Source organism: Heptranchias perlo, chromosome 1 (assembly GCF_035084215.1).
Source record: "Heptranchias perlo isolate sHepPer1 chromosome 1, sHepPer1.hap1, whole genome shotgun sequence".
In the NCBI taxonomy this organism is placed as follows: Eukaryota; Metazoa; Chordata; class Chondrichthyes; order Hexanchiformes; family Hexanchidae; genus Heptranchias; species Heptranchias perlo.
The window spans coordinates 103562573-103575385 of NC_090325.1; the positions used below are offsets into that span (position 1 = coordinate 103562573).

At 44.0% G+C, this 12813-nt stretch overlaps 1 protein-coding gene across 4 annotated transcripts in view; it reads left to right on the forward strand.

The window, feature by feature from the left end:
• ppargc1a (peroxisome proliferator-activated receptor gamma, coactivator 1 alpha) overlaps window positions 1-12813 on the forward strand; it is a 98757-nt gene that overhangs the window by 61921 nt on the left and 24023 nt on the right. For all 4 annotated transcript variants that reach the window (XM_067989219.1, XM_067989242.1, XM_067989233.1 and 1 more), the window contains one exon: window positions 10897-11857. In XM_067989219.1, coding sequence (XP_067845320.1) covers window positions 10897-11857 — 961 coding nt within the window. The remainder of the gene's footprint in view (window positions 1-10896; window positions 11858-12813) is intronic.

Genomic DNA, 12813 nt, shown 5'->3' on the forward strand with positions numbered 1-12813 from the left:
AGTTCGTGAAGTCATGTGATGAATACATCCAACCAGAGTTGGCAATCCTACTCCAGATAGGCCTTGCTCCTGGTGCAGAATTGAACTCACTGCAACCCTCGCAGGCCTCCAAGATCAGGGGCCTTCAAATTAAAAATGACAACATAGAAACATAGAAAATAGGAGCAGGAGTAGGCCATTCAGCCCTTCGAGCCTGCTCTGCCATTCCATATGATCATAGCTGATCCTCTATCTCAATACAAAATTCCCGTTCTTTCCCCATATCCCTTGATGCCTTTTGTGTCTAGAAATCTATCTAGCTCCTTCTTAAATATATTCAGTGACTTGGCCTCCACAGCCTTCTGGGTAGAGAATTCCACAGGTTCACCACCCTCTGAGTGAAGAAATTTCTCCTCATCTCAGTCCTAAATGTCCTACCCTGTATCCTGAGACTGTGACCCCTCGTTCTGGACCCCCCAGCCAGGGGAAACATCCTCCCTGCATCCGGTCTGTCTAGCCCTGTCAGAATTTTATATGTTTCAATGAGATCCCCCCTCATTCTTCTAAACTTGCGTTAATATAGGCCGAGTCAACCCAATCTCTCCTCATACGACAGTCCTGCCATCCCAGGGATCAGTCTGGTGAACCTTCACTGCGCTCCCTCTATGGCAAGTATATCCTTTCTTAGGTAAGGAGACCAAAACTGCACACAATACTCCAGGTGTGGTCTCACCAAGGCCCTGTATAACTGCAGTAAGGCATCCTTGCTCCTGTACTCAAATCCTCTTGCAATGAAGGCCAACATACCATTTGCCTTCCTAACTGCTTGCTGCATCTGCATGTTTGCTTTCAGTGAATGGTGTACAAGGACACCCAGTTCCCTTTGTACATCAACATTTCCCAATCGATCACCATTTAAATAATACTCTGCCTTTCTGTTTTTCATTCCGAAGTGGATAACTTCACATTAATCCACATTATACTGTATCTGCCATGTATTTGCCCACTCACTCAACTTGTCTAAATCGCTTTGAAATCTCTTTGCATCCTCCTCACAACTCACGATCCCACCTAATTTTGTGTCGTCAGCAAACTTGGAAATATTTCATTTGGTTCCCTCATCCAAATCATTGATATGTATTGTGAATAGCTGGGGCCCAAGCCTGCCACCCCAAAAAAGACCCATTTATCCCTACTCTGTTCCCTGCCTGCTAACCAATTTTCAATCCATGCCAGTATATTACCACCAATCCCACGTGCTTTAATTTTGCACACTAACCTCTTATGTGGGACTTTATCAAAGGCCTTCTGAAAATACAAATAAACCACATCCACTGGTTCTCCCTTATCTATTCTACCAGTTACATCCTCAAAAAACTCCAGTAGGTTTGTCAAACACGATTTCCCTTTCATAAATCCATGTTGACTTTGTCTAATCCCGTTGATATTTTCTAAATGTCCTGTTATCACATCCTTTATAAGAGACACTAACATTTTCTCTACTACTGATGTTAGGCTAACCGGTCTGTAGTTCCCTGTTTTCTCTCTCCTTTTTTAAATAGTGGGGTTACATTTGCTACCTTCCAATCTGCAGGAACTGTTCCAATAATCTGTAGAATTTTGGAAGATGACAACTAATGCATCCATTACTTCCATGGCTACCTCTTTTAGTACTCTGGGATGCAGATTATCAGGCCCTGGGGATTTATCGGCTTTCAGTCCCATTAATTTCTCCAGCACTAATTTTTTACTAATACTAATTTCCTTTAATCCTTCCTTCTCACTAGTCCCTTGGTTCCCTAGCATTTCTGGGAAGTTATGGGAACTTGCCTCTGATCGGCAAGAGTCCGGAGGTAACTCATCATGCCAGGTTTTACAGGTTGCCCAGCAAGCATAGCTACAAGAAAATGAGTTGGGAGCACAGTAACTTGCCCACCTCATGACAGTAATTACACTGGGCCTGTACATGCTATAGATGAAGTGCTACCCACTTGAAAAGTCCCTGGAGATGCCAATTCCCCAAGTGTAGGGCAGAGGAAATTGTACCCCATTGTGTCTCACTTTTGATAACCTTCTTTAGGAATAATGTCAAGGCCACGGAGAGAACACAGAACAGATCTATTAAGATTGTACCAAGGAGGAAAGGTTTTAATTATGAGGAGAGACTAGAGAAACTGGGGCTCTGTTTGCCAGGACAGAGAAAATTAAGATGAAGTCTGCTAGAGGTGATCAAAATTATGAGAAGTTTTGATAAGATAAATAAGGAAAAACTATTTTAATTGATTGGTTGGTTAATAACTCAGAGGTCATAAATTTAAGATTATCCCAAAAGAGTTAAAGGAGATGTTGGAGAAATGTATGCAGAGGGTTGTTAGGACATGGAATGCCTTATCAGAAACAAAGGTGGAAGCAAAATCCAGGATAGATTTTAAAAGAGAAGTGCATAAATATTTGAAAAAGAGAAATGTAAAACAAAATGGGGAAAGGGGAAGGACTAAGTGGATAACTCTTTCAGAGAGTCAGCATGGTGCAATGGGCTGATTGGCCTCCTTCTGTGTTGTAACATTGTATGGGATTGATTTTGGTCTTTGTTGTACCCAAATTTGGGGTGATAAGAGGTCAGGAAATGCAACAGAAATCAGTTTCTCTAGATTCTCACTGGTTTTAGGCCTCACTGAATCTTCTGGTGCGGCCAGGAGTAGGAATATTAAGCTCCCACCTGTAAAAGGAGTGGCAAGGACAAAACATGATTTTTATGGCCCTGGGGCACACTGGACCAACTATTTCCCCAGGCCTTGGCAAACCTATTTGAGAATGATCATGGCAAACTGTCTTCTCAGTGTCTGGGTCAGCAAAGAGGAAGATTCCGAGATCTGCCATTTATTGTAAGGGCACTATGCCACCCAAGGGCTTGCACAGGTGCCAGGACAGTAACAGTCAGTTGCGACCTAAAACTTGGCTGCACCTTCTTGCAGGGGATTGGATGCTGGGCTACATCATCACTTGCTATAAGTTGATGCCTGAATCTTTGGTTTTCCTTCACTTTTGCCTGTTACTTTAGTTCCCTTCCCCTTCATAGTTGATAAGACGACTAATGAGTTGAGATGCCACTGAGGCTTTCCAAAGGCTTTCTGAGGTTTTGTCCCCCCCTATCGGATGTGAGCTCAGCCTTGCAATCAACTCTGGAGCACATGACAGCTCCAGAACAAACTTTAGCAGAGGGCCCCGCAGGAGAGAGTCTGCTTTTAGCTTTTGGCATGGAAGCTGTGATTTCTGCTAATAACATCTTGGAATGGAAATGGAGAGGGCTATCTCTTCTGGCTTCCAAACTATTGGGACCAGAATACAAACAAGCATTTCTCGGGGCTTCCAAAATCTGCTTAATACAATCTGATCAGCCTTCTTGCTCGGATGCCTGCACACGTGGGAGGAAGCAGTCAAGGACAAACTGATATATGCAACAACACAGGGGACACAACCTGCAGCAGTTCCCTTTGAGTCCTCAAGTGATCTGAGACCAAGAGGCCACCTCCATTTCCCCAGGCTCCTGCTGGGCGTTAAAGGGTAGGCATAGCAATAGAAAAAATTAGGAAATGTCTCAATAGCATATTCAGTAAATAATTATTCTTACAGAAGACAGATGTTTTGATTGATTTGTGGCACTAAGAGGGTTGAATGTCTCGGAGAAAGAGTATCAAAAGGCTTTCAAAATCGGAATGGTGGATGAGGGTTCCATGAATGAGGTGGTATGGTTGCCAAAGGGGAAAATGTGGCAAGACTGATTATGCAGTGGGCAGGGATCTTATTTAGTTGAAGGTGACCCTTATGAGCTGTGCCTGCATTTTAGTAGCAACTGGTAAAGGTTCCCCTTTTTTGGCCTCTTCCTCAAGAAAGGCTTTAGTGGTTTACTGACCCTGTTTGCCTATTCGACCTCTGGGCCACTAATTAATAGTCCTTTATGGATGATGAAATTGTGCAGCACGCGCAGACTACAGTGATGCAAGGGACCTTAGCTGGACTGTATTAAAGCACTCCCCAGATCTATTCAGGCATTAGAACCATACCTTCAGAATCTCTCTAGTCTGCTAAATGGTAAGCCTGGTGGCATCATGAACCTCGTTGTTTCGATGCCCTTTTAGGTGGACATAAAAGATCCCAATGCACTATTTGAAGAACAGCAGGGGAGAGCTCCCTGGTGTCTTGGTTTATATTTATCCCACAACCAATATCACTAGACAAACAGATGATCTGGTCATTATCACATTGCTATTTGTGGGTCATTGCTGTGCGCAAATTGGCTGCCGCGTTTCCAACATTACAACAGAGACTACGGGCTCTATTTTTGCACCCGTAATCGGGTGTGTTCGTGGCGGGGGGGCTGCGAAAATCCGGGATTCCCGGGGCGGGTCCGGAGCCCGGCTCCAACCCGCCCCATTTCCGGGTTCCCCACTGACGTGCTCACATGCACGCGCAGCCCCCGCATGTGGGACTCCCGCCGGCAATTAAAGTCGGCGGGGTGTCACTTAAAGTACTTGAACAGGTACTTCAGGTTGTTTACAGACCTGATTGACCTGATAATTTAGGAGGGATCGGATTTTGCAATTAACTGAGACTGTTTCCCATACTGGGGGAAACTCTCCCAGTTGAAATGGACGTGTTGCAGCCATCAGCCTGTGGCAGCTGCAAAGGTCCATTTGACAGGTGTTGGGGGGGGGGGGCGGGTGGAGACCCTCATTCATTGCAGGAGGCCACTCTGTCACTCTGGACAAAGTTTGGCCTCCACCACCTTCCTCCTAACAATCAAATGCATAAACTTGCACACTTACCCCGGTGTCCAGACACATGTACCTACCTTGCGGACCCATCAAGTGTACATCTTCCGGATGGGGGCCGCCGTAGCTGCAGTCATGACCTCCTCGGACGGCGAACAGCATCACCAGCCTCGCCGGCCACGCCGTCCACCTCTGACACATGGAGCTCCACAACACAGTGCTGTGACACATCCACCTGCACAGCAGGAGGGAGGACAACCGCAGAGAGAGATGCTTCGCAGAGGGCACTACCCTCGCCACAGGGTCCACAGACCAAGGCTCAGCTTCCGTGGACATGTAGTCGTGGACATCTGCAGCCTCCTTCATGCCGAGCTGCTCCCGGCTGGCTCGAGCACTATCTTCTTACCTGTCGCTGTCAAAGTCACCACTGCCCTCAACAACTTTTCCTCCGCATCCTTCCAGGGTGCCACTGGGGACATCGCCGACGTCTCTCAGTCGTCTGCACAAAAGAGGCCTACAAATACACCTGCACCCACACTGCAGTGACACAATGGGTGGCATCAGTTGTGGGTCTTCATAGTGATCCTCAGGAAAGGGCATTATTGCACAAACCAGACAAGATTCGCAAAGACTTGGCAGTATTGGTGACAATATAATATGTGATGTGAGTTGATCAGAAATTAAATATAGGTAAACACCATGACAAACCCTCAAACACCCTTGTGCATCCCCTTCATTGTCACGACACGTTTGCCTTACGCTTCCTACTGCACATATGTGATACATGCCCTGTGGCTGCAGCACAGGTAGTGGCAGGTTGAGTGAGGCTGACCGTGAAAGACATGCATGAGAGGGTGAGTATGAGATAGAGCCATGAGATTGTATGAGGATTGGGTTGAGTGGTAGTGGCGGGATGAGTACTGGCGAGGTGAGTAAGTGCAGGTAAGATGAGGATGAGCTTTGATTGGGTGTGAAGGGTGATGTGATAGAATAGTGTTGGCAGTGCAGAAGGAGATGTGGGGTGGGGGCGGTGATGTGGCAGACGGAGTGTAGGGGAATGAGTAAGTGTACTCACTTTGGCTGACCTACTTAGGTCATTGAAGTGCCTCCTGCACTGTATGCAGGTGGGCGATATGTTGGTGGTGCAGGTGACCTCCTCTGCCACCTCGAGCCAGGCCTTCTTGGTGGCAGAGGCAGGCCGCTTCCTCCCGCCCGCCGGGGGGAGGATCTTTGTCCTCCCCCTCCTCCTCACCCCACCCAATGATACCTGGAGTGAGGCATCATTAAACCTGGGAGCAGCCTTCTCCCTGGGCTGATCCATGCTGTAATTTTTCGAATTTTCTGCAGCATCAGTCAGTGGAGGACTGCCCCTTTAAATAGGGCTCCTCCAGCTGACAGGCCTTGCTGCACATGCGCAGTCCGCCCGCCGCGCAGCTTTCCAGCGGGAAACCCGGAAGCACAGGTAAGTGGCTACAATTACCCTGTAATTGTGTGCGGAGCACCCCGATTTCACCGGGCGCGTTACCCACGCGCCCAGTCGACCCCCCGCTGCGAACCTGCGCCCTGCTAACATCGAGCCCTACATTTCAAAAGTACTTCATTGGCTGCAAAGTGCTTTGTGATGTCCTGAGGTTGTGAAAGGTGCTTTATAAATGCATGTCTTTCTATTCGCATGAGAGAATGGTACCCTATCCTGTTGACAAATCTGATGGCCATCTCCCAAGGGATATGTGTGGTGACATAGACCCATCAACGACACCTGAGAAAATCCAACTATCCTGATAAAAGTATGACCCTTTCATGTTGATGTGCAACACCTATGGGGAATTAGATGAACTGGGCTGTGCAACAAACAAGATATCAGTAAATCACTTGATGCAGCGGTGTACGGCTGACTGGCTGATATTACAAATGTCTCCCATAGCTGCCTGGAAGTTTCATGTTTGGTGAAGTTGTGTGCCTCTTAAAGTTACTGGTACAGATAGGCTCCAGGTCTGGGACAAACAGCTGACACAAAACTGTTATTGCCTCTCTAGTGAAGCCCAGCCTTCTGAAGCATCGGTGAATTGAGAGGTTCAAAAAAGATCACCTGTGCCTGCAGACATGGAGGCACGGGTCCCTGTGGGTGGGTGCCAGATGACGCCTATGAACAGTCAAGCCTCCCTGCATTGTTCTTCCTGATCCTCATCTTCTTCCTCCTCATAACAGAGGTAAAGGGAGAGTGCCCAAGGCAAAGGCAATGGCTGCTGAGGCAAACAAAATCTAGGTGGACAAATCCTTAAGCTATACTGCAGCTGTTAGCCAGGTATGGGTCGAGAAAGCAGTAGCAAACAAGTTTTATTATCACAGTTTGGCAAAAACACAAAAAAGCAGTGATCAAAATGGCCCCTTGTAGTACTTCCGCTTGGCAACCATCTTAATGTTGACATTGCTTTTTGGAGGTGGGAATAAATGGTAGTGGAGGGAATTGAAGTGTTGTACATTCCACACTCATTTAACCATGATTAGCATGCTAAGGTTGGATTGTAGTGGGCTCTGCAGGCTGCCCAAATCAGGGGGGGGTGGAGAAAGACTTACATTTCTTTGGTGTCTGTCATGTCTTCAAGATGTGCCTAAGGACTTCACAGCCAATGAATTAATTTTTGAAGTGTCATCACTGTTGTTTTCTGTAGACAAATGCAGCAACCAATTTGTGCGCAATAAACAGCATGAAATGAATTTGTTTGGTGGTGTTGGTTGAGGGATGAACGTTGACCAGAACACTGGAAGAATGCCCTTCCGTTTCTTCGAAAAAGCACCATGGAATCTTTTACATGCGCTTGAACAGGTAGACAGGAACTTGGTTTAATCGGTTATCCAAAAGATGACACTTCCTACAATGCACCACTCCCTCAGTACTGTTCTGAATATCAGCCTAGATTATGTCCTTAAGTCCTGGGGTGAAGCTTGAACCCATAATCTTCTGACTCGGAGGCAAAGGTGCTACCACTGAACTAAGCTAAGATACAATACAAAAGGATAACCTGTTAGATTTTTTGACCCTTGCCCCTGGGGAATGCTCAAGGGCCGGGCATCTGTTTTGTTCGGTCACCACTCCTTTTACATAGTCCAGGATTTCAAGGACTTCTGGGGGTGGACAGATGAGGGAGTGGGGGGGAACAGAGCATGACATGTTTCCACAGTGAATTGAGGTCCATCACATCAATATAAGTGAGGTGGGAGGGCCATTTCCAGCCTCCCCCCTCATTTTCCTTGGGTATCACTGACTGAGTGCCCCAGCGCAGAACCAGTGAACCATGGTGCTATGGGTTGCCCCCAGATCTTCACCAACTGGAGAGTGTATGGGGTTCCTGGAGTTCCTGGTACAAGACCAAAGACAGGAAGGCAAGGTAGTAGCAACGCTCAATCCCATCCCCCCCCCCCCACCACCCCACTGTGTTTAGAGATAATCGGGAACTTTTAGCTGCTGATCTTCTACAGCCAATCTCGCAGGCCCCAATCACGGAAGCTTTTCATGCCTACAACAGGCCTCAGAGGCCTGCAGCTGCACTTAAATTTCCTGCCTCTTCTGCTGATGCTAGGCCCTGCCAGGGACTGGGACTGCTTCAGGGGTGCCCCCATGCCATGTTAATAGACCAGGAATCCTGGCTTTTCTGTCCAGCGCTGGGATGGTGGGAAGCAGGAAAATTTGCCCTAGCATTTCTGACTCAGCGACTCATCATTTGTTGAACGTTATCCATTTGACTTTCCTATTTGATGGCTCAGTACAGGTTTCAGATTCACACTGTTAAAGTGAGTAACAGGTGCATGCTTCCTTATTTGTTTTGTACTAGTTTTTTATCATCTGCTTTTGTTTTATTTCTGCTAATGTTAAACTGTGGTATGTGCATGTAACATGCTTTTCCACTCAAACTGTGTCTTGTTTATGGTGTGGCCAGATATGATTCTGAAAGTATGTCGTCACATAATTTAAGGAGTGTGTTCTAAGAAATTGTTCAGTGTTTTGGTTGTGTGTTTGATACTGTCCTAACAATGATACAAAACTGGTGAAATTGCTTTAGGGGCTAGCAGCAACTGGTTTGAACATCTTGCAGGCTGATACTCTGCAGTGTTCATCTGGGAGATCATATTGTGTGGGAATTATTATAAAAGCAAATGGATTTGGATGGATGGTCCTACAGAAATTGTTAACTAAAATGTAATGTAAATCATATTGAACAGTTAGAACTAGCCAAGCAAACCAAATCTCAGACTTAATAGATAATATTTTCCAGAGTTTGGAGATATAAACAAAATAAATCATGTTCTTGCTCACTTTGTTTTAAAACGAATGAACAAAAATGTGATTAACAGTTGACACCAGTGAATTTGAACAGAAATACCATTTGTTAGATATCATGTAATAATGGACTAGCTTTCAGTCAGTAGCTTGGAGGATTATTGTAAACAATTTTACAACACCAAGTTATAGTCCAGCAATTTTATTTTAAATTCACAAGCTTTCGGAGGCTTCCTCCTTCCTCAGGTAAATGTTCAGGAGCTCCTCGAAGCCTACGCATTTATACATATAGAACAATACATGGTGTTTACAGAATGCCCCTGCAACTGCCCGTTGCCAAGGCAATCACCGTGTTCAGACAGAGAGGTGTCACCTGCAGAACCCCCGAATACACATTCAACAAAAAAACAAACAGGAAAAAAAACAGAGAGAGGCAGAAACATCCGGAAGGCAGAGAAAGCCAGCAAATGACCCATTATATTAAAAATAGATAACATTTGTTCACTGGTGGGGTAACGTGTAGCGTGACATGAACCCAAGATCCCGGTTGAGGCCGTCCTCATGGGTGCGGAACTTGGCTATCAATTTCTGCTCGACGATTTTGCGTTGTCGTGTGTCTCGAAGGCCGCCTTGGAGTACGCTTACCCGAAGGTCGGTGGATGAATGTCCATGACATTATAGTCACAATTTATGGTATATTGTATTTCCTAAAATTTATATGTATTTACACAAAGCCATATAATAAAGGCTTTCCTAAAATTCTGACCTGTGGCAAGTGCTTTGAATGGCATAAATTGCTATAGTATGAAAAACAGACCTATTTGAGAATTTGACTGCTCAGTGTTCAGGAATTATAGCCAAGGGGTTCCATATGACATTTGACAAGTAGTCTACTAAATCCATCTGAAGAAAAGCAGAATAATAAGAAGGACTTTGCTTAACATTCAGTAGAAGGTGTTATTCGCAGACATTCACAGACCATTGGAAATATGAATATAAATGTGAAAATAAATGTGTAACTTGTAGTTTGTAATAAAAGTGCATTTAAACAAAAAATAATTATTTTAGAAAGTGTTAAGCTTCACTGACATTGTTTATCCAAAATGATTTTCTCAATACAATTACTGTTTGTGTAATATATATCAGGTATTTGTTATGGAGTGCAGTAAGCAGTATGCACATAAGTGGCAAAGAGGTGACAGAGGAACAATAACCCAAATTACATTCCCGTATAGCGTTGCAATGCAGGGTGTTTGTGCGTGTATAATGACAGTCATAAACTGCTACTTGTTGGCCTTCAGCATAGGACAGCCATCTGTCTTTACACAAATCTGTCGGCAGTGGTTAGCACAACAAAGTGTAGGGGATAGTAAGAAATGCTCAAATAATATTGATACAAAATTAGTGTATTAGCAATAGTCATTTTTGCAGATTCAGAACAAATTCTATAAGAACACTTCTATGAGCCAAACCAGATATAAATATTTCAAGCAAATTTAACTATGAACTGTATTACAGCTGAGGATCTTTTATTATTTGATTTACATGGATGCCTATATATTGCAAATCTGATCGAAATACTGTATCATTTATAAAATTCAGACTGCATTGGTAGCACTTCATTTAAATAATGAGCAGCAATAAGACAGGAACATTGTAATCAAGTCATTTAGAATCTGTTGCACATTGCATTAATGCAAATTGTGCTGTCAGCTGCACAAGGCAATGCTGTACTGAATATATCACAATGTGATTTAGCTTTCAGTACCTGGTTATCTGAGAATTTACAGTGTTTCAAAATGCTCTTAATTCTAACTTCGCCTTCTATCACTGGTGAGAAAATATATACTGTCATTTTTATTTCAGGTCTGACACCACCAACCACTCCTCCACATAAAGCTAATCAAGATAATCCCTTTAAGACTGCAGTCAAACACAGGTCATCTTGCAGTTCTCCTGTGCGCAGTCCACCACCAAAGAAATCACGCTTAAGTGATTCTGCCTCCAACTCTCAACTGAGCAGTCCTGTAAAGAAGGGTCCAGAACAAACTGAACTGTATGCCCAGCTCAGTAAGACTTCAGTTTTACCCAGTGGACTTAGCATTACCCAAAGTGAAGAGAGGAAGGTGAAACGGCCAAGCACTAGGCTGTTTGGTGACCATGACTACTGTCAGTTCATAAATGCAAAGGCGGAATCATTGAACACCAGGGAGTTCTGCAAGGTACGAGAAGCCAAAGACATTAAACTCCAAGATTACCCTTGCAGAGAACCTTTCTCTGGGGAGCACAAGCAAAACTTTCTTTCTGCTAATGAAGATCAAGGCTATAAGAAGGAAAGTCAGCAGCTGGATACACAGTCTATCAACTACTCTAATAGCAGAATACAACTGAAAGACCAAGAGATACGGGCTGAACTAAACAAACACTTTGGACATCCAAGTCAAGCTTTCTTTGATGAAGTAGAAGATAAGGCAAGTCATCAGAGAGAAAAAGACTTTTGCCATGAATATTATTCAAAACTGCCTACTTATCTCAGTGCAGGAATGTCTTTGGATGGCGTGTTTGATGACAGTGATGATGAGACTGAAAAATTTCTCTATCCATGGGATGGAACACCCGATGGGCTATTGTTAGAAAGACCTTGCTCTCGTTCTCTGTCCAGCTCACCCTGCAGTGATTCTGTCTACTCACCAAAGACTTATGCACCTTCTCAAAGAACAGTCAGGGCAAGGTCTAGATCTAGTTCCTACCCCAGACATAGAGCTTATTCTCGCTCCCCCTATTCTCATTCCAGATCAAGATCTCCATACAGTAGATCCTCTTCCAGGTAAGTAAACAAATCTTTCAGCTAATTTGGTTAGATGGGAATATATTATGTTTATAGAAGTATTGTAGATGATTCACACCAAGGCCCGTATGAGTAAATTATGTACTCTTGTATTTTACCATCACCATTTTAATTCTATTTTTACAGTAGAACTATAAAAATTGCAAAAATGGATAACATGGTGCAGGTGTTGCCAGTAACGTAACATTACTATTTTGATGCGGTAAAGAAGCAATACCGACAGGTAATCTATTTTCCTGTTTCCAATGACTGGCTGTAAGAGCTTCTGCTGGAGCTTGAACAAACTGTCCTCATGTCAGCTTGCTGCTATTGGTGGTAGAGATATGTCCAGTAAAATTTAGTCTTATCCATACCGTGGTCATCAAATGATTGGATATCAGGAGTGATGATTGTAGCTTGTAACCTTACTCTCGAAGAAACAGGAATCTAACTATGCAACAGAAAACAATTTTCAACATTCCACACCCAGGGAGTGAGGGGGAAGCAGAATTCCTCCGTGCATTATGTGCAGCCAAATTGCAAACCCCTTTATGATCTTGTTACATAGAGTGCTCAGAGGAAATCTTCCCTTTAAGTTAGAGAAAGGAAGGAGAATATGCAGCACTAACCACCACATATTGTAAAGTTGGTTTGCTAGACATTATAATATTTTTTTTTAAATTACCAGCGATCAATGAATCTACTGCCATGTTTCTTGGGGAAATAAACATCTGTTTTCATTTAAGATCAATGTTATTAAAACCCATTTACATTGCCATGAATTATTCACCTGACCTCAAGGCCTGTTCTGGGAATTCAGGTATTATTAAGAACTGGCCTTACTTATGCCACCAGAGAGGTCACTTTCTTTTGTTGAGAAGGTTAAACTTATGTACATGATCATTAAACCTGATATTCTGAGTTTTATATCATAAAGCGATATGATATTTAGTAAC